The sequence below is a fragment of the Eriocheir sinensis genome, chromosome 59, assembly GCF_024679095.1.
Source record: "Eriocheir sinensis breed Jianghai 21 chromosome 59, ASM2467909v1, whole genome shotgun sequence".
In the NCBI taxonomy this organism is placed as follows: Eukaryota; Metazoa; Arthropoda; class Malacostraca; order Decapoda; family Varunidae; genus Eriocheir; species Eriocheir sinensis.
Window position 1 is genome coordinate 2,191,939 of NC_066567.1, and position 25,036 is coordinate 2,216,974.

The window sequence follows — 25,036 nt, forward strand, 5'->3', positions numbered from 1 at the left end:
AGAGAAGATGAGAGAGAAAGAAAAAGTAAGGAGGAGGAGGAGGAGGAGGAGGAGAGAGAAAGAGGAGGAGAAAGAAAAGGTCAAAGAGCAGGAGTGGTTGTAAGGAGAGATGATGTGGGTGGTGGAAGCTGAGGAAAGGGCAGGAGGTGTGTAAGGAGTGCTAGGAAGGGTGGCTACGGGGTGGGGGATGTGGATGCTGGGTAGTGGATGTTGTGGAAAGGGTGTTGGGAGAGGTTAGGAATGGATGGAAGCAAGAGTGTGGAGTCGGAGTTGACAGAAATACCACTGGACTCCTCTACGATATGTGTGATGGGCTGTGGCTGGGTTTGATTTGCCTACCACCCTACTACAGAAGAAGGGAAGGGGGAGGAGGATGGAGTGGGAGTCAGAGTCACAACCTTAAAATTCAGAGGAAGGGAAGGGGGAAGGAGGGTGGAGTGGGAGTCGCAATCAGAGTCACAACCTTTAAAATCTCTTGAAGTCGGAGTTGAATCTTTTTATATCCGACTCCACACCCCTGGATGGAAGAGTGTTATGGAGTGGGTGACATGGGTGCTGGGGGGTGAGGAAAGCTGAGGAAAGGAGGGTGTCAGGAGAGGCTGGGAAAGGTGGGTGTGATACTAGAAGGTTTGTTAGTGTGGTAATACTGGTTCTGAAAGGTGGTGTGGGTGTGGTATTAATGTGTGTGTGGGTGTAGAGGATGTGGTGTTAGGTATTGTATGGGCTGGTGGATGGGTATGGATGGTAGAGGAGTTACAGGATTTTATAGCAAGAAGGGTATTGTTAGGTCTATACAGAGCCACCTTCAGTACTGTATTTGCTGGGTTATAAGATCATCCTCAGACCTCAAAGACATAACCCCAAATTCATAACAGTGTAAGGAATGTGTAATAGTTATCCACCTTGTCTCAGAAAGTGGGTACAAGATCCTAACCTCTACATCCTCACTCCTGTCTTCCTATCCTCTTCTCCTCCTCTTCCTCTCCCTCTCATATCTGTCTTCCTCTCCCTCTCATCCTTCCCCTTCCACTTGTTTGTTTTCCTTCATCCTGCTCCTCTCTAATCTTGGCCTCATTAACATCCTTGTCTTGATTCTCATACTAATTCTCCTGTTTCTTGATATCTCTTTCTCCTCCTCATTTTCTCTCCTTTTCTTCCTCCTGCTCCTTAACCTTCTCTTTCTCTTCCTCATTTTCTCACCTTTTCCTTCTCCTTCTCTTTGACCCCTTTCTCTTCCTCCTTCTCTCTTCTGTTTCTCCTCCTGCTCCTTAACGATCTCTTCCTCATTCTCTTTTCTCCTCCTCCTTCTCCTCCCCAGGGCAAGGATGAGTGGGAGCCGCAGTTCTGTGCTGTGACGGACCACGACATGATACTCTTCCAAGAGGTGCCCTGGACCAAGGAGGCGTGGGCCAACCCCCTCGTCTTCTACCCGCTCCTGGCCACCCGGTGAGCCAGCACTCCCTCCCCTCTCATGCCCTTTTTCCTTTCCCTTGTTCTCCCCTATTTCCGCTGTATTCAGTGATTTATATTTTTGTTCTGTTTCATCGTTCTCTAATCAGCCTGAAAACCTTATGCTTATATAAAGGCTGGCCTCTAACAGTACATACAACAACATATGTAACTGTACCTAATAGGCTATTAGTAAATGTTTCAAATGTTTCAAATATCTTTTCCATTTTAGTTGTTATGTTTTTGCATAGTTTTTTTAATGTTTTCTCTTTGTTCAGTTCTTTCTCTTATGGCATTCATGTCTTATTACTAGGGTCTTCTTTGTTTGCCTCTGTCACCTTGCAACATACCAACAACATCAGGCAGTAATTATGTATGAACTACATCTCATAAATACTATATCATGTTTACATACACTTAACCCAGTAGCAGCGACGGGCCAAATTTGTGACTTTACCATGTAACAGCGACGGGCCAAATCTGTGCCATGATATAAACCCCCAAAATAGATGATACATAATCTGATCACAAATGCTTTGATATATATTATGAAATGGTTTGTGTGAGGGGTGATTTTTTCTCATTTTGCTCGCTTGGAGGGACCATTAAGAAACATGATCCCTGCTGCTACCGAGTTAAAAAGATCTGACTTGAGTAACACCATTCACTCTCTTCCCCTCTGAAGGATCGTCAACTCGACACAGAAGGGTTCCCTGGGAGGCAGCGAGCCCATCACGATGACCATGCGCTGTGGGACCCAGGAGGGCGTGTCCATGAGTGTGTTCCAGCACGACACCCACCGCGACCTTGCCACGTGGGTCAAGGTGCTGGTACAGGGCGCCCACAACGCTGTGCAGAGGCAGAAGGAAGTGGCCTGCTGTGAGTCTGGGCTGTGGGTGTGGGTGTGGGTGGGTGTGGATGTAGGTGGATGGGTGGGTGTATTTACCTAGTTCATGTATACAGAGCTTCAGGTACACTTGTAAGGTTCTGTGTGGTTCTAAGTGTGTGTGTGTTTGCCTAGTTGTATACCTGAGCTACACTTGTATGGTCCTGTGTGGTTCATTTGTGTATGTTTACCTAGTTCTTGTATACAGGGCTTGAGGTACACTTGTATGGTTCTGTGTGGTCTGTGAGTGTATTTAACCTGTTTTGTCGAGTACAGGGCCAGAATTATACTTTTATGGTTGTGTGTGATGCTGAGTGTGTGTGTGTGTGTGTGTGTGTGTGTGTGTGTGTGTGTGTGTGTGTGTGTGTGTGTGTGTGTGTGTGTGTGTGTGTTTACCTAGTTATGTTTACCCTTTTTTTTTTTTTTTTACATCAGAGGACACAGCTCAAGGGCAACAAAAAGAGTACAAAAAAAAAAAAAAGCCCGCTACTCGCCGCTCTTATAAAAATAAAAATAAATAGGTTTAGTATACATGGCCTGAGCTACACTTAAATGGTCCTGTCTCCTGTATCTGTCCTTCATCAGCCTTCCCTACCTTGCCACTCCTCCCCCAGACTGTGAGTGGCGTGGAGTGGAGGCCAAGCTAGTGCTCCACCACGAGGACGGCTTCACCCTTCTGGCCACTCATGAGGGGGCGGGGGGCGGCCGGGGGCGGGTGCTCTGGACGCAGCCCTTCCACAAGCTGGTCATGAGTTCGGATGACGGCACACGGCTGATCTGGCTCCGATTTGATGGTGACATGGAAGTGGTGAGTGTGTGTGTGTGTGTGTGTGTGTGTGGATAGCTTAGTGTAGGAGTGTAAGGACAGGTTGAGAGCTGTGTGTGTGTGAGTAGATAGTGTGGTAGAAGGACTCTAGTGATAGGGAAAAGCTGTGTGAGAGAGTGGATGGCCTAGTCAGTGTAGGGTTAAACAGGTGTGTGGGGTGGTCATCTATGTAAGGGAACAGCATGGGAGGTAGACAGGTGTGTGAGGGAACAGCATGGGAGGTAGACAGGTGTGTGAGGGAACAGCATGGGAGGTAGACAGGTGTGTGAGGGAACAGCATGGGAGGTAGGCAGGTGTGTGAGGGAACAGCATGGGAGGTAGACAGGTGTGTGAGGGAACAGCATGGGAGGTAGACAGGTGTGTGAGGGAACAGCATGGGAGGTAGACAGGTGTGTGAGGGAACAGCATGGGAGGTAGACAGGTGTGTGAGGGAACAGCATGGGAGGTAGACAGGTGTGTGAGGGAACAGCGTGGGAGGTAGACAGGTGTGTGAGGGAACAGCATGGGAGGTAGGCAGGTGTGTGAGGGAACAGCATGGGAGGTAGACAGGTGTGTGAGGGAACAGACCCCGGGTAACACATTGCCTTGTACAGGAACTGGACCTCAAGACCAACCCCAAGCCGTTTGTCTTCATCCTGCACACCTTCCTCTCGGCCAAGGTGCACCAGCAGACCCTCACCTCCTGACGACGTGTGGAGCCGTCGGCCGTCACCAAGCCTGTGGGGCCGCTGCTGCCCAGGAAGCCCAGCAACCCTGCCCCGCCAGACCACCCGGCCAGGCCCAAGCCAACCAGTCTCACCAACCTCACCAAAGTCCCCCGCCCAGGACCCCCCCTTGTACCCCCCAGACCGTCCTCCCATGGTGAGGGTCGCCCCCTGAGCCAGTCTGAGCCCCGGCTGCCCCTCAGACTAGGCAGGGTCCCAGCAGAGGCATCCAAGCCATGCCCACCAGTAGCAGCACGACCGCCACCACCGCCGCCGCCACCAGGAGCAGCGGCGGCGGCGGCGCCGGCCAAGCCCAGTTGGGATGTAAGTTAGAGGCCACTCAGGGTCTTGGTGAGAGTCATGGAAAGTGCTTGGTCCCTGTTTGCATGTTTGGGTGTCCCTGAGTGCAGGTTTTGGGGCGTTTGGAGCGGGCAGTTGGCCCTCACCCTGACACTGGTTACTGCTCCCCACCGTCACCTGGGCCCTCCCTGGCACACCATGGCAAGGAGTGTGTGGAGTGTGTTTGCTCCCTGTGAGTGAGAGGATGTTTCCTGCTGTTCCTTGTGAGCTATCCACCAGTGTTGCAGGATGGTGCCACAGAGGAGAGAGACAGTGCCAGTGTGCTTAATTGCCAGAATGCCCCAGTAAGGACTCTTTCAGTGCTCCCCTTCTTGCCCTTCTCCCAGCAACCCAACTCAGGAAGCAAGAGCTGGGGAGGCCATGAGCTGGTTCTTGTTCCTTGGCGGCCATCCCCACTCGCCGGCGTGTCTGTGGGTGTGGCAGGACCTGGATGCACTGCTCCAGGCCAAGAGAGGAGGATGTACTGGTGTGGCTGGGTGGAGGTACACCTGTCAAAGAAAATCAGTCCTTAAGTATCTCTTCTTTAGACTTTTTATGTTGAATTTTTCTTCCTGAAGTGATTTCCTCCCAGTGGTGAAGGGAGCCAGACACCAGAAGGTTCTTGCCCAAGTGCTTTAGAACTGTTGTGTTTCCCTTGTGTGGCGGTTCAAAAAGTTCTTGTCGTGGGGAACTCAGTGCAGGTGTTCATGGCGTTATGTGTGTACTGGGGAGCTGAGAGATGAGTTTATAAGATTACTTGTGTGTTGAGCTGAAAGATAAGTTTTTAACATTGTCTGTGTGTTGAAGAGCCAAGAACAGAGTTTGTAAGATTATATGTGTGTTGAGGAGCTGAGAGATGAGTTTCTGTAATTATGGGGCTGGTTTGTTGTGGTTGAGGAGTGACTGAGTATAGTTCTGAGTACTTGTGAGTGTGGTGCAGCCAAGTACAGGATGAGAGGAAAGCTTCTGTGTGGAATATATGTGGATTCTTGTAGCTCTGCCCTTGCCTGAAGTCATCAGTATATGTATCAGATTCAGTTATCCTTTTTAATGAGAAAAGGAGAAAGTATGAGGGCAAAAGGAGAACATATGAGGGGAAAAAGAAAGTATGAGGGGAAAAGAGAAGGTATGAGGGAATAAGAAAGTATTACGGCTAAAAAAAAAAAAAAATCTTCTGTGTAAGGGATTAGTTGCCAGAGACACCAATTTGATTTCTTTTTCTCTACGGATAAAGGAGAAGCTATACAGAAAATAAAAGCTCACAATCTGCTTCTCAAACATCGGCTACAGAGAAAATTGCAGTTAATAGAGCTAGAAATGGAATCCAGATGTACCTATTCCACACATGAAGCTTTTTCCACATGAGTATTAAACTGTGCAAATGTTAAATGCTGTGTCCGGTTGCCCTTTGGTCTGTGGGGGCTGTGTAATGCCACCCACTGGTCCTCCGGTAGGGATGAGCACTGAGGCAAATGTGGATGACCAGGGTGAGGGAAGGAGTGTGTGTGTGTGTTTGTGTGTGTGTTATGCGTTCCATTGGGGGCGAGTGTGTTGTCTCGGGATTGGGAGTGAGTGAGTATGCTGGGGTGTTGTGAGGAGGTTGTTTGAGGCATTACACCATTTCCCTCACAGACTGAAGGTTGAGGAGAGTGTGAGTGTGTCAGGGTGAGGGAGTCAGAGTTTAGGATGTTATGGGGGACTGAAAGAGCCAATGTTGAGGCGAGTGTAAATGTGTCAGGGTGAGGGAGTTTAGGGTGTTGTGTGGGGGCTATGTAAGGCTGCCCACCATTACCCTAGAGAGACTGGATGTAGAGTGTGTGTCAGGGTGAGGGAGTGAGTGTGTGTGTTGGGGTGACTGTCCTTCATTTGTCCTGTCATTTTTTATCTGTCCAGACAGGTGCTACTGTGGTGTCAGTGGTGGGAGTCCAGAGGCACCAGGTGTGTGGGTCCAGAGGTGCCAGAGATGTCAGTGTAGGGAAGGCCAGTGGTGACAGTTTGGGCAGTCCAGTGGTGTCGGTACAGAGGTGCCAGTGGTGTGAATGTTCCAGTGGTGCCGGTGTATGAGTGTAGAGGTGTCAGTTGTGGCAGTCCAGAGTCTCCAGTGGTGTCTGTTTAGGGATGGCAGGTGGTGTGGTTCCAGAGGTTTGTGTTGGAGGGAGTCTTGAGCCACCAGTGGTATGTGTGGCTGGCTGTGGAGTCTCCTGGTCCTGCGTCTGGGTGTCTGGCGGCGTGATGGTTTGTCTGTCTCCTGCCGCTGTTGCTTGTGTGGTCGCCAGGGCATGAGAGGAAGTGTAAATAAACCAAGATCAAAAAAGACTGTCCATGTTGCTTTCTGAATGTGCGGCAGACGGGGATTTCTTGTTTTTTTTCTATTTAAACGTGTAACTGATGAAAAGATTTATCCTTCTGTGGATGCATCATAGCTTAGGTCATTCGTTTATTCGGTCATTCACTGTTGATTATGAATGATGATTTTTTTTTTTTTTTTTCCAGATCAACTCTTACTAACTTCATTATTTGAGGCAAAGGTTCAAGTGTGTGTCAGATTGATGAGAGTGTGCACTTTATTTTCTTCTCACACTCTTAGGGAAAGGTTCAAGTGTGTGTCAGATTGTAGATTGATGAGAGTGTGTACTTTATTTTCTTTTCACACTCCTAGGGAAAGGTTCAAGTGTGTGTCAGATTGCAGATTGATGAGAGTGTGTACTTTATTTTCTTCTCACACTCTTAGGGAAAGGTTCAAGTGTGTGTCAGATTAATGAGTGTGAACAGTATTTTTGTCCTCGTCAGACTAACATGGAGTGCAAACTTTCTTTTCTCCCTTACACTTAATGCTTCTGACTAATGGGATTGTAAGCTCTTTTTCACCCTTTTCCCATTGTTTTCATCTGCAATGTTTTCCAAGTTACTGACAGTGTGTTGGTTTGGTTCGTCTGACTAGTGGGTGTAGGCTTTCTGTAACTGTCCTTTTCCCCTTTTCTTTTGTGTTTTGGTTGCTGTATTTCTTGAGATTTTGGCTCATTGGTGGCCACTTGTCGGGGGAGGAAGGGGATCCTGTTCCTAACCAATCACATATCACGAGACAGAGATGCTGCTGCCCTTGCGCTGCTCTCTCTCTCCCTTCTCATCGCACGCCTGTATCCTGCCGCCCTGGGACTGACTGGGGCGGCCGAGGTGTGAGGAGCCAGTCGGTCAGGCAGTCAGGGGATGCCAAAGGAGGGTAATCACTGTCTTATCTTGTCTTTCCTTTGAAGATTTGCAGAAAAAAACTTCCTTGAGGGTGTTCATCAGTAGTTCTGTTGTGAAGGCAAGGATGAGGGTGAAGGGTGTGTGTCCATTATTATTATTATTATTATTATTATTATTATTATTATTATTATTATTATTATTATTATTATTATTATAGCCACCTGTGTATATTTTGGATTTTGTTCTTTTTTTGTGTGTGTGAGAGAGATTTACCATTATTACTTTTGTATGTTTGTGTTTGGGAGTTTATTTTCTTTGCTCTTCCTTGTATTATGATATATCGTATAGTTTGTTTAATCCTTAGTTTCACACCTAACCGGTCCACCTTTCCATATATAGAGCACATAGTCTATTCGTTTATTGCGAGAACCAAATATTTCATGTAAGCCTTTTGTTATAGTTCTGCCTAATATATATATGTATGTATGTTATGTATTTATGTATATATTGCAAACGTGCATGTGGGTGTGCCTGTGTGTATGGGCTGTATTAACAGAAAACTCTATGGGCATGGTTGTGCAAAGTGTGGAGAGAGAGGTGTTGGTGTGGGGGTCATGTGTACGGCATTCTTTTCTTTTTTCTTTTCTTAGTTTTCTCATTCAAGCCTCCATTCGTAGCCTGTCTTGTGGAGTCAGTGGCAGCACCAAGGGGGGGAGGAGGAAGGATTAACCCAGTAGCAGCGGGGATCATGTTTCTTAATGGTCCCTCCTAGTGAGAAAAATGAGAAAAAATCACCCCTCACACAAACCATTTCATATTATATATCAAAGCATTTGTGATCAGATTATGTATCATCCATTTTTGGGGGTAAATATCATGGCACAAATTAGGCCCGTCGCTGCTACCGGGTTAAAGCCCTCTCCGTTCTTTTCAGCTTCCCTTTAACCCCCTCATTAATTTGAATAGTTATTATGTTTCTCTCTTGACACAACCTCAGTTCCTTCCTGCCCTTGTACTAAAGAGCTCCTCCCTAAAATGTGTCCCTCAAAACAATGCAAAGAGCTGCCACTGTGTGAAATAGGGTCAGTCATTAGAGGGGATGCAGGTCAGCTTGTGTTAGTGTGGTCAGCAGGAAAAGGAGAAAGAATATTTTTCCTTGTAATACCTCTTGAAAAAAAAAAAGTAGAGTAATGTGTCCCCCAAAACAATGCAAGAAGCTGCCATCTGTGTGAAATAGGGTCAGTCATTAGAGGGGATGCAGGTCAGCTTGTGTTAGTGTGGTCAGCAGGAAAAGGAGAAAGAATATTTTTCCTTGTAATACCTCTTGAAAAAAAAAAAGTAGAGTAATGTGTCCCCCAAAACAATGCAAGAAGCTGCCATCTGTATGAAATAGGGTCAGTCATTAGAGGGGATGCAGGTCAGCTTGTGTTAGTGTGGTCAGCAGGAAAAGGAGAAAGAATATTTTTCCTTGTAATACTTCTTGAAAAAAATAGTAAAGTAATGTGGAAGCACTTGTGAATGGGGTTTTGTGGCACATGATTTTAATGAGTTTCTTGTTTCTTTGGGTCAGATTCCACCGTGGTACTTTAGGAAAGGCAAATTTAGTACAACATCATTCAGTATTATAATTTGCTGGTCTGAGTTTAACAAGAGTATGGTAAGGTCATATACTGGAGGTGTTTGTTCATGTGTGTGTGTGAGAGAGAGACAGAGAGAGAGAAGACAAGAGAGCATACGCACCACTGTCTTAATCTTTGTCTCACTCACCGTTTGCTCTTGTCTGTGTTGTGTGCCTCAGAGCAAGCAGTCCAGCCATTTCCTGCCTTTTGAAACTTTTTGGCAAGTATTCTTCCAGGCCTCTCATTCACCCCTAGTTTTGAGAGCTTCCTCGTCCGCTTGGCAGGGCTCTCGTGCGTCTGTGTTGTGTGTGCATCCCTGTAAATAGCACGATGTTTAGGCCTGCAATAAACCAAGCCTTTGCATGGGTAAGCATAGCGTTGAAGGGACTGGAGGAACCACTCTGTACCATGACTACTGCGTCTTTGTGCGTGGCTCGAGTCTTTGGGAGGCGGCTGTGTCGTTAATCAATGTACGTGATTTCAAACGGTGTTATAATCTGCATGACGGTGTGGGTGTCGTATACGTACACTACTGTCTCGGTGTTCACACAGACCCGCAGTGCACAGCCATGCTAGTCCAGCGCACAGATTATTGGTGGGTGTGAGGATGCACCTATCTACGGCCCAAGGCAACCCTAGCCCCGCATCATCATCATCATCTTCTTCCCTCCTCTAGCATTTTATACTGTTTTAAGGTGGAGGTAACACGGTGGGAACACGTGGCGGAACCTACTCTTGTTGAGCTCCTGGTACATGTTGCTGCTGCCGGTGTACAGCTCAGAGCCCGGCAGCCACCCACAGGCTCCCACACTACAGGCTCTGTTGTGGAAAAGAAGTGAAAAAGTTGCTTGTGGAAGAAGTGAAAGAGAGTTGTCTGTGGAAAACTATGCCAACAAAAGTGAAAGAAAGTTGTCTTTGGAAAAAAAAAAATTATCTGGAAAAGAATGTCAACTTACATGTGCTTTTTGGTGGGTGTTATTGTTGTTACGTGTCATGGAAAGCAAGAAGCATCGACGAAGGCCAGGTGTAAAGTGTTCCTGCTGTGTGCTGTAAAAGTTGCCTCCACTTGTGTGTGTGTGTCTGTGTGTATGTGTCAGTGCTGGTGTGTGCTTTGGGCAATTGCCTTTTCTATCTTTGAATAATGTTAGATGAAGTCTTTTGGTACTACTTTACTGAGGCTTAGAGTCAGTCAACACTTGCCATTTTGCAGTACAGATATGTGTGTGCGTGTGTGTGTGGGGAGCTTTCCCAGGCTGGTGTTGTTCACTAATGGAGTTTCTTTTTGATCATTATTTCTCCACTCTGGTCTAGGACACGTGAAGTTGCTGCATTGTCTGGAGCTGTATTGCACACCTTTGGCGACCTGCTTGTAGTTTGTACCTTTGCACTTTTATGAAGCTGAGTCCCTGCACCTTTGGTTTAGCTGTTAAGTCCCACCAAGGCCAGAGCTGTATGCGAGTCAGCCGGTGTTTGTTAGCTCACCAACGAGATAAAACAAACCGTCACCACCCTTTTGTCTCCGGGGCATGTGTAGATGTGTACGTGGCCACACAGCGTAGTCCCACAGCAACGTTTTTGTAGTCCAGTGTGTGTGTAGGGTAACTCAGCACCAGTAGTGTAGGTCAGGTGAGCTGTAGAGCTGGGGTGGTGTTGGGGGGCAGGGATGGGGGTGATGGGGGTAGTGAGAGCTGTCTTGTCCTCGCCACGACAATCATATGAGGCTGCTGCGGTGTGTTCCTTTGGCTTGTTTTCCCTTTGGCACAGGCCATGCATGGGGCTGGCTCAAGGGGTAGGTGAGCTGATGTCTGTACCTTGTTCAAATGAACTTGGCATATAAGCCCCGCCCCCTTCCTCATTAAGTGTTTTTCACCAGCCAATCCACAAGGAAGCCATGCACCCTCCTCAAATGAGGCTGTGTGGGCCTGGTGGATGCTGGGAAAGGTTGAGTCTTACTGACGGCTGTTGGGCTGACATGGCAGAGCATATTTGTCAAGTTGATTTGAGCAGAGTACAAGTGTAGTTCTTGCACTGTTGTCAGTGAGTGAGTTCCTTTCTCACAGTTGTTGAGTTCAAGTTTATGGTCGCGTCTCCTTCAGTCACTCTCTTTTTGGGTCCCGTTAGAGGGCCGCCCACTCTTTGCTGACACTAGAGAAAGCCTTGTCTTGTCACCTGTATCCAGAGGAGAGGTGTGTGGATGGGGTTTAGCATGGAAAAACAGAGGTAATTAGTTCTAGTGTATTCTTAAGGTGGAGCTTCCATGAGTCTTTCCATGCTAAAGCTGCCAGTCACAATGCTGAATTTGTGATGAAAAAAAGCTAAAAATGTAAACTTGTAAATTGCTATTGAATTTTGGATTTTTCTGATTGCCGAGCATCATTTTTTAACTTTTGAGTGAATTTTTAAGCTTAATCAGAGAGGTGAAAAGAAGTTTGAATTAGATGTACAGTAAACGGGGAAGTATTAGATGTAGATTGTTTCAAGGATGCTGTACACTCTTGTGAGTGTGATGGCGTGGTGTGTAGTGAGAGGACAAACAAGGTCAGTAATTCATCACTTCAGAGCTGCTTCAGTGGCCTCAGTTGTCTTAAAGGGGGGGCGGGGAGGGTGCCATCAGCATGGACTGCTGGGGTCTGGGGGCGTTCCCAGAAAAGTTTTGAGAAAAAAAAAATTGGTGCATTTGGGTTGATTCTGAGGATCTGAAATTCCAATTTGACTACTATTCTATATTACCTCTGATTATTTTGGGTATACATGACTGGGTTGACTGATGGCACTGTGCATTATGTGGAATCTAAAACCAAACTGTTGCTCACATGTTAGTGAAGAAGGAAACAGTAGATCAGTGTTACAGAGTAAAGTGATGTGACATGACAATCACTGTGTGAGGATGTACAGGTGTGTTAAACAGGCATTAATGCGGCAGTACATTCCAAAAGCATGGATTTCTCATTTTATGAATCAAGATAATATTATCTTACAAAAGAATGGAATCATTTTCAACAAAGGCAGCTTGGTGGAGAGGGAGGGAGGAAGGTTAGGGGTGAGGTAATGTGGTGGTGGTGGTGGTGGTTGTGGCAGTGGTGGTGATGACAGAAAATGTTTGTCTTGCTTGTTGAAAGATGGAAACAGTACAATACAATTTTCCTCAGAATATTGGGTCATGGCCACATTACTGTGTGTTAGTGGTCTTGGTTTGTGTCCACATGGCCAAGGCTGTGTCCCTTGAACATGAGTTTTAGGAGACTGGAAACAAGGATGAAATGTTCAACCTTTCCTTTACTGGCTCTTATAAATGTGAATATTATTGTTTCTGATTGACAGCTTGGTTTGTTGTGTTTAAAAGTTAAATGAATTTCCTTTGTCATTTTTGGTTGTTGAATGAACATGATGTTGGAAAAGTAGACTTCAAACTGGTGTATCAATCTATCTGTAAACTGTTTTTGTTACTTGATGGCCATGGAAACTGTAGTGAGCCTTTGGGTTTGCATATTTGTCTCCGGCTGTCATCTCTTTACGTGGTTCGGCCTGGTGGAGCAAGCAGGTGACGGAATTAGGTATTCATGGGCTTGTAAGTTTACTTTGCAGTGGAAAAAAGTATTCATAGTATATTGAGGTAAAATATCAAACATTGTAAATGTGATTATTTGTATTGTAATTCATGATTATTATTATTATTATTATTATTATTATTATTATTATTATTATTATTATTATCATTATTATTATCATCATCAATGTTATTATTTTTGTATTAAAAGCAATGATGAGATTAATATTACTACTACTGCTACCATTACAACAACTACTACTACTACTACTACTACTACTACTACTACTACTACTACTACTACTACTACTACCACTACTACTACTAGTACTACTACTAAAACTACTACTACTACCATCATCACTACTACCACCATGATCACTACAGCTGCATTAACAGGACGAAACAATAACAACAACAACTACTACTTCTACTACTACTACTACTACTACTACTACTACTACTACTACTACTACTGTATTTTTGTCGGTATTCATTGATGTCGTGGGAGAGGGGGGGAGGGAGGGAGAGCGAGGAGAGAGAGAGAGGAGTGGAGGGTTGAAAATAAATGACACTATTTTCTCTTAGACTTTTTTCATTACTTGTCCCATTCCCCGCGGAGTGTTCAGGAGACGGAGGCGGCTCAAGGGCTGCTTATAAAGGAGAGACAGCAGGGTTAGTCAGCCGTGGTGTGTAGTACTGTTACTTATATGTTAGTGTTACCTGTGTGCTGCATCAACTCAACGATCCATCTTAAAAGAAGGGAAGATCAAGAAGCAGGTCCCCAAAATATCTCACTTATATAGGCTACTTCTTTACTTTTTTATTCATGTATAATTGTGAACGTACTACCTACAAAGATGGATTACCTGTTTAGAAATACTTATATAGGTAATGAGGTGGGAAAAAAATAGAGAGAGATCAGGGCCAGGAATCACTGCAGTGAACAAGAACAATTGCATACGGTTGAAAAACAAATAAAGGTGGAAGGCATGATGAAGTTAATTAAAATCAAGGTGGCAGTGGTCAGGGCCAAGGGTTATACCTCCTTGGTCGGTGTGATAGTGATGCGGGAGGGAGGACGGCAGACAAGTGGCAGAGGGGAAATAACTAATTGAAACAGACCCAAGGGGAGGCTGCTCACCAGAAGGTATAAAACAGAAAATAGATAGGACGTTCACAGCGAGACTGGACACTCGAGGGACAGGAAACTAATAAAGAAAAAAAAAAAATAAAAAAACGGATCGAGGTCCTTGTCGAGGAGAAAGTTAAGGAGTTAATAGTTTTTGGAAATTATATTAAAGAGCAGGATCAATAAAACTAATATAAGTATCTGAAATTAAGTTGTAGTTATTCAGTATAGTCAAATGTATGATGTAATTAGGTAAATTAATTAAAGGTTGGGACGAGTTCAAAGAACTGCCAGCAGAGTTAATAGCTACCAATAATGTAATCTGTAATTAAATTTCCTTCATTATTGCCTTTGCTCTTGTACGGCCAACGGGCGGCAGAGGCAGGATTGGCAGCCATGGGGAGCATACGTCTGGGGGAGCGTCGCTTCACTCACTCGCCGCCTCTACTCCAGCGGTTCTCTCGATCGAGCTTCGACGCAGCTGTCCTGTCCATCTCAAGTCTTTCCCAGCGGTCGTTCGACTTGACCCATCCATGAGTTACGTGGGCGTCCCCTTGCATGGTCTGCACTCAGGTTGTCTCGTACAAAAACAACCTTATGCGCAGGATCACCGTCTGGGAGGCGCGCCACGTGCCCATGTAGCTGGAGTTGGCGTTCACGGACTAAACTGGTAACAGGCCTAGATTCAGTTTCATGGAGTAGTCGCTGATTCAACACAAAGTCATTCCAGCCATACCCCATGATCCTGCAACGCCATTTGGTACCAAAGGCATCGACACGCGTCTCTAATTATTAAGTCACTATACAGCGTCCCTGTTTCACAGCCACACAGTAAGACAGGGAGGACAAACGACATAATGACTCGAATCTTTGTCCGCCTGCATAAATATCGTCGACGCCACACACTCGGCCACAACACCGCGGCCAGGCCAATCCGTTGAGTGACTTCCTGGTGAGACCCCCAGTGTTATATACACTACAGTACTGCCAAGGTATGTGAAGCTTTTGGTGACCTCGATCCATCCCCACCACATGCATGGGCAGACTGAACTGTGTCATTCTGACTCATTCACAGAGCCGTATTTCGGGGGGGCTATATAGTCCCCACAATGTTTTCTATATCGGCCTCAAAATGCCCCTAAAAGTGCTTATTTAAAAAAAAAAATAACAGGCCTTCATCCAGCAAGGCTCAAAACGCTGCACCTTGGTTTGGCAGGAGACCTTCAGTCCCAGAGGCATGGCCATGACTGAAGCCTTTTAGCTTAATAATTAAATGCGGCTTTACACCTGGCAATTCCTGGCCGGCAATACAGCCGCGACGATCTAGCGGCTAGACCGGCTGGTGCTCTCGGAGTACGTTCAGACGCGGGAGGAGCCGCCGGGAGCATTAAGACGTAAACTGCAGGTAAATGCAAGGGCATGAATTCATCCCAGACACCCCAAAAGGCTACTACCATATCCTAAAACCACAATGAGTTTGGTCCATTAGCCTAATATTGTAGAAATACTTAATGTAAACGAGTTTTATCATAAGTAGTATTGATTGATTGATTGATTTTTGCATTTGACAACAAAGGAGAAGGGAGGAACATGCCATGCCAACCCCCAGGCATTACATAGTGTGATTATATAATACACGAAAATAATCGTTCCTTACCTCCTTCGATAAAGAGATAAACATTCCCCGCAATGTTGCTGCCACTCTCTCAAAAGTTGTTTTGCGCAGACTTTGCTTCTTGTAGAGCTTATCTTGTGGGTCCCACAAGTGTCGATGCTGCCTCACTTCCTCTAGCAATGCCACCTCGGTCTCCCGGCTCCAAATCTTGTTATCTGCATCTGTCATTTCTTGTTTTATTGGCGCCACATGTTGTTTACCCAGCCGCCAGTCGGCAATACAAGACGGACACGATCAGCTGCAGAGAACGTGCCGCGAGGAGGGCTCCCAGACCCAGACCCAGACCAACAATGCAGCCGGCAGCACGTCGCGGCTGAATGGCCGACCAGGAATTGTCAGGTGAAAAGCCGCCTTCATGCTGGCAGAGGTAGTAGCCGTCAATAATGTAATTTCTAACTCCATTTCCTTCAATATTTACCTATCTCTATAAAAATACACAAGGAGAGAATTAAAAGAAAAAGAAAGTGGGGTTGGTAGACCTGGCGGCGGCGGCAACGGCGGGGTTGGCGGCCATGGCCCAGCGCTGCCATGGCGGCGTCCCGGGTAAGTGTGTGGAGCGTCTTCGCGGTGAAAACTTCCACGTCTTCCATCCGTCGCGACACCCACAGGAAGGACAGGCGCTCCTCCCCCGCCAGGTGCACCAGGTGAGTGCCCGGGCTAGATCAACAGAATATATTATGCTGATCTAGTGCCCGGGAACACACACCTGCCCGGGCGTCCCTGCAGGGCGAGTATCGGCCGCCTCGCGTGCTCGGAGCGGCGGCTTCTGTGGCGCTGCGAGCCGAGTGTCGGTCATGGCGCCACACGTGTTGGTGCGTCAGCCTCAGCACACACCTGTACAGCACCACCACCACACACCTGTAGGCCCTGACGGTACAGCACCACCACACACCTGTAGGCCCTGACGGTACAGCACCACCACACACCTGTAGGCCCTGACGGTACAACACCACCACACCTGTAGGCCCTGACGGTACAGCACCACCACACACCTGTAGGCCCTGACGGTACAGCACCACCACACACCTGTAGGCCCTGACGGTACAGCACCACCACACACCTGTAGGCCCTGACGGTACAGCACCACCACACACCTGTAGGCCCTGACGGTACAGCACCACCACACACCTGTAGGCCCTGACGGTACAAATAACTGAGTCTCCCCTTTGGTATGGAATTATTTAGGGGGGAGTCATGTTTCCCCTCATTCCCTTTACTTTCCTCTTTCCGTTCAATTACAGCCTCTCCTGTACCTGAACGAAAAGAGAAAAATAAATATAATGAGAGGAGACATAACTCCCTCCTAAATAACTCAACACCAAACGGTTCAGTCAAAGTGCTCCTAAATAACTCAACACCAAACGGTTCAGTCAAAGTGCTAAATATTGACTATTTTTTCGCGTAGAAAAATTACGTTTCGCCTGTGGTGCTAGAAGGCTTTTTTGTTTGGCTCTTATGGTCGGCAATTATTATTTTTTCCGGTGTGATGTCACGAGATTTCCCACCATCATGAGCTGTTCCCTGATATGCACATGTGCAATCTTTGTTTACAATAATTTCATTCACTGCTTTTGAGTTTTTTTGTGGCTTGTGATTAGGTTATTCAGTATCTTATGGTTTGTCTTTTGTCTCCTCAGTTCAGGCTGAAATGTGCCTTATATGTCAGCTATTATTAGGCGTGTATCCATTGAACCTGACGGAGAATCAAAAAAGGACTCTTGAGGAGATAGGAGAAAAAAAGAGAAAATAGGAAAGCTTATTATATATAATCTATTAAAAAACTTGCTGCTGTGAATGAGCCGTTTGTAAATAAAACCTGGACAGCTCGCGCATGTTCAGATCAGGGAGGAAGACGCCATATGCACCGGATATTCATAGAGGCAGCACTACACACTGAGCCAAGGTTTAGGTGTAAAATGCAAGAGTGTGGGGCGGTACGCACCGTCATCTTGTATAACACACTTTGCTCCACTTCTCCCTTCCTTCCTCAGTTTCTTCCTTCTCTCTCTCCCTTCTCTACCTCCTTCTCCATTTATCTCCTTTCTTCGCAATCCTTTCATTTTCCACTTTTTCTTCACTCCTCAGTGCTCTGCAAACCTTTCTCACAGCCTCCAGGTTCCAGGAAGCGCAGTGAAACATGAGAGGTTTTCAAAACGCATACGCCGTGTTTGGAAATGGCAGTGTGTTTCTCATTTCTTTATGACTCACACATTTCATGACTATTTTCACCGTTGTTTTGATCTCTTCACTCTTATCTTTGGCTTTCCGGAAGGTTCAAATTTTTTTGAATACATATACGTCAAGAGAAGAGCAGGTGGTTAAGTAGGAAACGAGATACCAGCGCGTCCATAACACCAGTCTGTACCCACTAAACAAGACCAAGACACCAGCTAGGTCAGCACTGCTTGAGATATACCACAGTCCACTCAGCGTCGCCATGCAGACAAAATGGCAGCTAGAACACACACGCACACACTGCAACAACTCTCAACCTGCGGAACAAGAACTAACATTTTTTCTCCTCCGTGCTGCACGCCACGCTTAACTAACCACATGTATGAGGCTTGCAAAGCTTTTAATAGTGTGTGTGGTAATGTGGTGCTTCTTTCAGCCTTTTCAGTTGTTATTCTGAGACTCTTCATCTGTTGCAGGACTGTACTTTGGTCCTAATGTTACCAAATTATTGCATTGACTTGATAGTAAAAACTCTCGTAACCGCACAAATAACGATTTCCAATTAAAGATATTGTTAAAACCGGTATTTATTGATGTTTTTTTTGCAATTGTTATGAGGTGTGTGTGTGTGTGTGTGCAGTCTGGTAACGCGGGTGGGCCTTCGATGATCTATCGTTCTTTATTTTGCTTATCATGTACCGTGTGTCCTGCTGTCTATAAACTATCTATGCCTATATTTGTCTGTCTGTCTATTTCTGTTCATATCCTTATCTATCTATTTATTTATCCATCTATATACTCATCTATCCCTATTCATATTTATCAATCTACCTACCTGTCTATCTATCTATCCATCTATCTGTCTATCTATCTGTCTATCTATCTATCTATCTATCTATCTATGTATCTTTCTATCTGCCTATCCAGTTATCTCTGTCTGTTTATCTATATATGTAAATGTGTGTATGCCCAAGTGTATGTATGAACGTGTGTGTGTGTGTGTGTGTGTGTGTAAACAAACGCTCGAGGCAGTTCCTAGCGCCCTCTGGAGGCTGTATCCTCTTGGGGTTACTTGAGGAGGAGGTATCTCTCTCTCTCTCTCTCTCTCTCTCTCTCTCTCTCTCTCTCTCTCTCTCTCTTGAAGGCGGCTGCAGGGAAATCAGACCGTGTTTTGTGTCGAGTCTGTCTGTCGGTCTTTCATAATGGCTGAGGAGGAGGAGGAGGAGGAGGAAAAAGAAGAAGGAGGAATAGGAGGAGGAGGAAGAGGAGGAGGAGGAGTCCGGGGAAGGAGGAGGAGGAGGAGGAGGAGAAACGGATCGCAATGCTTTTCTCAGAGTTGAATTCTCTCTTTCTCTTTATTTTCTCCTTTTCCTTATTTATCATGTTCTTTTCTTGTTGTGTTCAGGTCATTTGCTTTATTATTACTATTATTACTACTATTACTATTATTATTACTATTACTATTACTACTATTACGATTTCTACAACTACTATTACGATTACTATTACTACTATTACAATTTCTACAACTACTATTACGATTACTATTACTACTATTACAATTTCTACAACTACTATTACGATTACTATTTTTTTTTTTACAGCTAAGGAGACAGTTCAAGGGCGTAAAGAAAAAAAAAAAAAGCCCGCTACTAACTGCTCCTGAATATTAATTACTGAATATTAATTACTAGGTACTATTGCTACTACCAGCGGGTGAGGCTCCTTGTGCTCGTCCTAACACGCCGGAGAGGGACAGGTGAAGGTAATGGAAGTGCACTCATTAAGGTAACACACGGGAAGGATTTTGATACCATATTCACTGAGCTTCATATTCTGGAACATTTCGGGGTCCACATAGGTAGTCACGTTTGGCAAGGCTTTCATAGAGGTTGTGTTAGTGTTTCCATGGGTAGTTTTGTGAGCCTAGTGTGATAGTTTGACAAGGCTTTTGGACCATGAATGCAGGGGTGTGGAGTCGGGAGTTAAAATTTTCCGACTCCGACTCCGACTCCGGGAAATTTTTAAGTTGCGACTCCGACTCCGACTCCGGGAAATTTTAAAGTTGCGACTCCGACTCCGACTCCGACTCCGACTCCGGGAAATTTTAAAGTTGCGACTCCGACTCCTACTCCGGGGAATTTTAAAGTTGCGACTCCGACTCCGACTCCGACTCCGGGAAATTTTAAAGTTGCGACTCCGACTCCGACTCCGGGAAATTTTAAAGTTGCGACTCCGACTCCGACTCCGGGAAATTTTAAAGTTGCGACTCCGACTCCGACTCCGACTCCGACTCCGGGAAATTTTAAAGTTGCGACTCCGACTCCGACTCCGACTCCGACTCCGGGAAATTTTAAAGTTGCGACTCCGACTCCGACTCCGACTCCGGGAAATTTTAAAGTTGCGACTCCGACTCCGACTCCGGGAAATTTTAAAGTTGCGACTCCGACTCCGACTCCGACTCCGGGAAATTTTAAAGTTGCGACTCCGACTCCGACTCCGACTCCGGGAAATTTTAAAGTTGCGACTCCGACTCCGACTCCGACTCCGGGAAATTTTAAAGTTGCGACTCCGACTCCGACTCCGACTCCGGGAAAGGTTAAAGTTGCGACTCCGACTCCGACTCCGACTCCGACTCCGGGAAATTTTAAAGTTGCGACTCCGACTCCGACTCCGACTCCGGGAAATTTTAAAGTTGCGACTCCGACTCCGACTCCGACTCCGACTCCGGGAAATTTTAAAGTTGCGACTCCGACTCCGACTCCGACTCCGGGCTAAATTACTGATGTTATCTTCCGCACCACAAATTTTCGCTCACACGTCGAGATAAACAAATAAATGGTCACTCGCTTCCTCTTGGCTTTGATTGTAGTTTAGTGTGTGCTCTCTCTCTCTCTCTCTCTCTCTCTCTCTCTCTCTCTCTCTCTCTCTCTCTCTCTCTCTCTCTCTCTCTCTCTCTTCTATTTATCCATCTATATCTATGTATCTTTAACATTATCTCTGTCTATCCTCTATCTATGTCAATCGCGCTGTCTATTTATTTTTATCTATTTATTTTTAAACTTCTTTCATCTCTCTCTCTCTCTCTCTCTCTCTCTCTCTCTCTCTCTCTCTCTCTCTCTCTCTCTCTCTCTCTCTCTCTCTCTCTCTCTCCTCCGTCATGTGCTTTCTTCGGTTAATTAAAGTGTCCATAAAACTGCCCCATTTATATTCATGCTCATCAAAAATTTTAATGATACGCTCTTCATTTAGTCCGCGTCCTCCTCCTTCCTTCTTGTTCTTGTTGTTCTTCTTGTTCATGTTGTTCTCCGCGTCAGCGTTCGCTCACATCCATATCTCTATTGGTTTGTTGTGTTCCTTTGATATTCTGTTTTCTTTCTTTTATTTCCTTCTTCCTTCTTTTCTTCCTTCTTTCTCCTTTTCTTTTTTCATTCTTTTATTATTTCTTTTCTTTTTTCTTTCAGTCATTCTTTCTTTTTTTCCTGTTTATCTTCTTATTTTTCTTTTTCTTCTTCTTCTTCTTCTTCTTCTTCTTCTTCTTCTTTCATCACCAACAAGCTCTCCTACTCGTCTGTCGTTTTCCTCCTCCTCTTGCTCGTCCTCCTCCTCCTCCTCCTCCTCCTCCTCTTCCGCCTCCTCCTCCCCCTCCCCCCCTTCTTGCTCCAGCTTCCAAACAATGCAACAGCCATTATCATCTGCATTCTCTCCCTCCCTCTTCCCTCCCTCCTTTAGTTCCTTCCCTTCTCTTCCGTCCTTTCCTCCTTTCTTTCCTTCCGTCCGTTCGCTCTCGCCCTGCTGCCCGCTTTGTCCGACACACACACACACACACACACACACTGATCAAAGGCACCTAGCGGAACATTTAGTTGAGTACCTTTCCTGTTTTCTTCGCTCACCTGTGCAACTACTGATTATAGGGACAGGTGAGGTAAAGGAGGGAGAGTAGGAGGAAAGAAGGGAGGAGGAAGGAAAGCAGTAAGGAGGAGGAAAGAAGATTTGAAGAAGTGTATGAGGAAGGAAAGGAAGTTGGACAGTAGAAGTGAAGGAAAAGGAGGAAGAGAGGGAGGGAAGAGAAGACGAAGAGAGTAGGAATATTTAGAATGGGAAAGGAGAAGAGAAAGGACGAGGAAAAGGGAAGGAAGGAAGACAGGGGTTAGGAAGAAATGGGAAAGGGAGATGAGAAGTGAAGGAAAGGGATTGAAATGACGAAAGGTAATGTAAATAGAGAAAGAAGTGATTAGGTAAGAATGAAAAGAACATGGGAGAAAGATGAAAATAGACATAACGTAGATAAGAGCAAAATGGAGCTGAAGTAGTTAAGAGGAAATAGAAGGAAACGGAGGAAATGAGAAGGTGAATTGGATAAAATGGGAAAAGGAAGAATAAAAGATGGAAATTAAGATAGAGTAAAGGAAGGATATAAATGAAAGGAAAGGAGGGAAGGAGGGAAGTGGACGAAGGTAGAAAATCAAGGGCATACAAAAGAAAAGGAATAAGGAAAGAAGGAAGTAGAGGCAGAAGTCGGACGAAAAGCTTTAGAGATGGAATGAGAGAAATACAATGAGTGAAAAGAAGATTGATAAAGGGATGGTAAAGGAGATCATTTGAGAAGGAAGGGGAGAAGAGTAGGAAGGAAGGGAGGAAGGAAGGAAGGAGGGAAGGAAGGAAAAAAGAAGATAAACTGAAGGAAAGGGGAAAAAATAATTGAATATACATCGGAATACATAGGAAGAACAGACACCAGAAGACCTGTCGGTCTATGGCGAGGGTGTCTGTTTACTACCGCTACTACTAGTAATCTACGTGTGGTAAGACAGGATAGAATAGGTGAAGGCTCCTCCCCACCCACCTCTCCCTTCGGCAATGTGTCGGCGGGAAATAGTTAGAAGAGAACACCATGTGCCTTTAAGGAAGAAAGGGACATGGAAATTTTACCGTAAAGAGAGAAATAAGAGGAAATTACTACCCTTAACTTACGCTATTGGTGACCTGAGCTGTGGGGGAAATTATTAAGTCGTCAGGTTGGCGCCGTGCTGCAGTGTGCCTGAAACATACGAAAAGGGTCAGTAAAATCTTATATCCCTCAAGTACTTATCCAATGAAGACTTGAAGCTATTGATACTCTCTGCGCTAACTAACCAGCACCACCAGCACCACCACCACCACCATCATCACCACCACCACCACCACCACTACCACCACTACCACCACCACCATCATCATCACCACCACCACCATCATCATCACCACCACCACCACCACCATCATCATCATCATCACCACCACCACCACCACCACCACTACCACCACCACCATCATCAATTACGATATATCTTTTTTCATTTTCGATTCATCTGTTTGTTAAAAAAATTCGCTGTCTATTTTTTTCTGTTTTCTCTTTCGTTTATTTTTATTTTTTTCGTTTTTTTTTACCTCATTTTTTCTTTCGTTTCTTTCTGTTTGTTTAAGTTTTTCGTTTTTTTTTACCTCTGTTTTTTTCCTTCGTTATTTGTTTGTTTATTTTTTTTTTTACTTTGTTTTCTTTCGTTTATTTGTTTATTTTTTTCGCTGTTTTGTTACCTATGTTTTTTCTTTCGTTTATTTTTGTTTGTATAAGTTTTTCGTATTTTTTTCTGTTTGTGTTACTTTATTTTTGTCTCGCTGTTTCTTCAATCATTTACTTATTTTTCTTTTTTTTTTTTAGTTTTATCCGTTCTTTCATTTTTTTCGTTGCCTGCTTCTTTATCTTTTTTTTTCTGTATGATAATTTTTTTGGGTGTTTTGAGGAAATTTTCAAACTTCTTTTTATTGTTTGTGTTTTGTCTTGGATCCATGTTGGGGGAAGGCTCCAAATTGTTGCTTTATTCGAAAACTTAAAGGGCGGTGTGCTGTCAACTCTCTCTCTCTCTCTCTCTCTCTCTCTCTCTCTCTCTCTCTCTCTCTCTCTCTCTCTCTCTCTCTCTCTCTCTCTCTCTCTCTCTCTCTCTCTCTCTCTCTCTCTCTCTCTCTCTCGACCACTCATCTTTAGCCCTCCCCACTCCAACAGAATGACACTGTTAGCCGGGTCTGTCTGTCTGTCTGTCTGTCTGTCTGTCTGTCTTATCCTCTCTCTATCTTCCTCCATTCTGACCTCTCCTTTCATCCATTCTCCTTACATACATACATACATACATACATACATACAGACAGACAGACAGACAGACAGAGAAACCGACATATTTAAAAAAGCTTGATTAATTTTATTTTTACCTGAGAGAGAGAGAGAGAGAGATTTTTTTTTTATTACAACAAAGGAGACAGCTCAAGGGCACACACACAAAAAAAACTAATAAAAAAAGCCCGCTAATCGCTGCTCGCATAAAAGAATCAAAAGAGGTGGCCAAAAGCAAGGTCAAATTCGGGAGGAGAGGTGTTCTGATACCCTCCTCTTGAAAGAGTTCAAGTCGTAGGCAGGAGGAAATACAGATGAAGGAAGATTGTTCCAGAGTTTACCAGCGTGAGGGATGAAAGAGTGAAGATGCTGGTTAACTCTTGCATGAGGGGTTTGGACAGTATAGGGATGAGCATGAGTAGAAAGTCGTGTGCAGCGGGGCCGCGGGAGGGGGGGAGGCATGCAGTTAGCAAGTTCAGAAGAGCAGTCAGCGTGGAAATATCGATAGAAGATAGAGAGGCAACATCGCGGCGGAATTTAAGAGGTAGAAGACTATCAGTAGGAGGAGGAGAGCTGATGAGACGAAGAGCCTTAGCCTCCGCTCTGTCCAGAAGAGCTGTGTGGGTGGAGCCCCCCGACGCGTGAGATGCATACTCCATACGAGGGCGGACAAGGCCCCTGTATATGGATAGCAACTGCGCGGGGGAGAAGAACTGGCGGAGACGATACAGAACGCCCAACCTCGAGGAAGCTGATTTAGCGAGAGAGGAGATATGAAGTTTCCAGTTGAGATTTTGAGTTAAGGATAGACCGAGGATGTTTAGTGTTGAAGAAGGTGGCAGCTGAGTGTTGTCGAAGAATAGGGGATAGGTGTTTGGAAGATTGTGTCGAGTTGATAGGTGGAGAAATTGAGTTTTTGAGGCATTGAAGGACACAAGGTTCCTTCTGCCCCAATCGGAAATGATAGCAAGGTCTGAGGTTAAGCGTTCTGCAGCCTCCAGTCTGGAGTTGTGTACTTTCTGTTTTGATGGTCTTCTATTGAAAGAAGTTGAATAATGCAGAGTGGAGTCGTCGGCGTATGAGTGGACAGGACAGTTTGTTATGGAAAGAAGATCATTGATGAATAACAGGAAGAGAGTGGGTGATAGGACAGAGCCCTTCCCCTACTCTTCCATATCTTCCCTTCCCTTTCCCTTCCCATCCTATTCCTTCTTCCTTTCCCTTCCCCTTTCCCCTCTCTTTCACGCGTCTTCCCTTCTCTTCCATTCCCTCCCTTCAATTTTTCTTCTCCCTTATTCTTCCTTAATCCCCCTTCCCTTTCCTTTCCCATCCCCTCCCTTCTTC

At 45.3% G+C, this 25,036-nt stretch overlaps 1 protein-coding gene across 11 annotated transcripts in view; it reads left to right on the forward strand.

The window, feature by feature from the left end:
• Positions 1-12,886, forward strand: part of LOC126985362 (beta-1-syntrophin-like) — a 28,037-nt gene extending 15,151 nt beyond the window's left edge. For 4 of the 11 annotated variants that reach the window (XM_050840136.1, XM_050840137.1, XM_050840134.1 and 1 more), the window contains 4 exons: positions 1,319-1,446; positions 2,135-2,328; positions 2,950-3,143; positions 3,755-12,886. In XM_050840136.1, the coding sequence (XP_050696093.1) occupies positions 1,319-1,446; positions 2,135-2,328; positions 2,950-3,143; positions 3,755-3,847 (609 nt within the window). In that variant the 3' untranslated portion in view covers positions 3,848-12,886. The remainder of the gene's footprint in view (positions 1-1,318; positions 1,447-2,134; positions 2,329-2,949; positions 3,144-3,754) is intronic. The other 7 variants (XR_007738646.1, XR_007738647.1, XR_007738644.1 and 4 more) reach the window with 7 other exon arrangements.
• Positions 12,887-25,036: the final 12,150 nt, after the last annotated feature.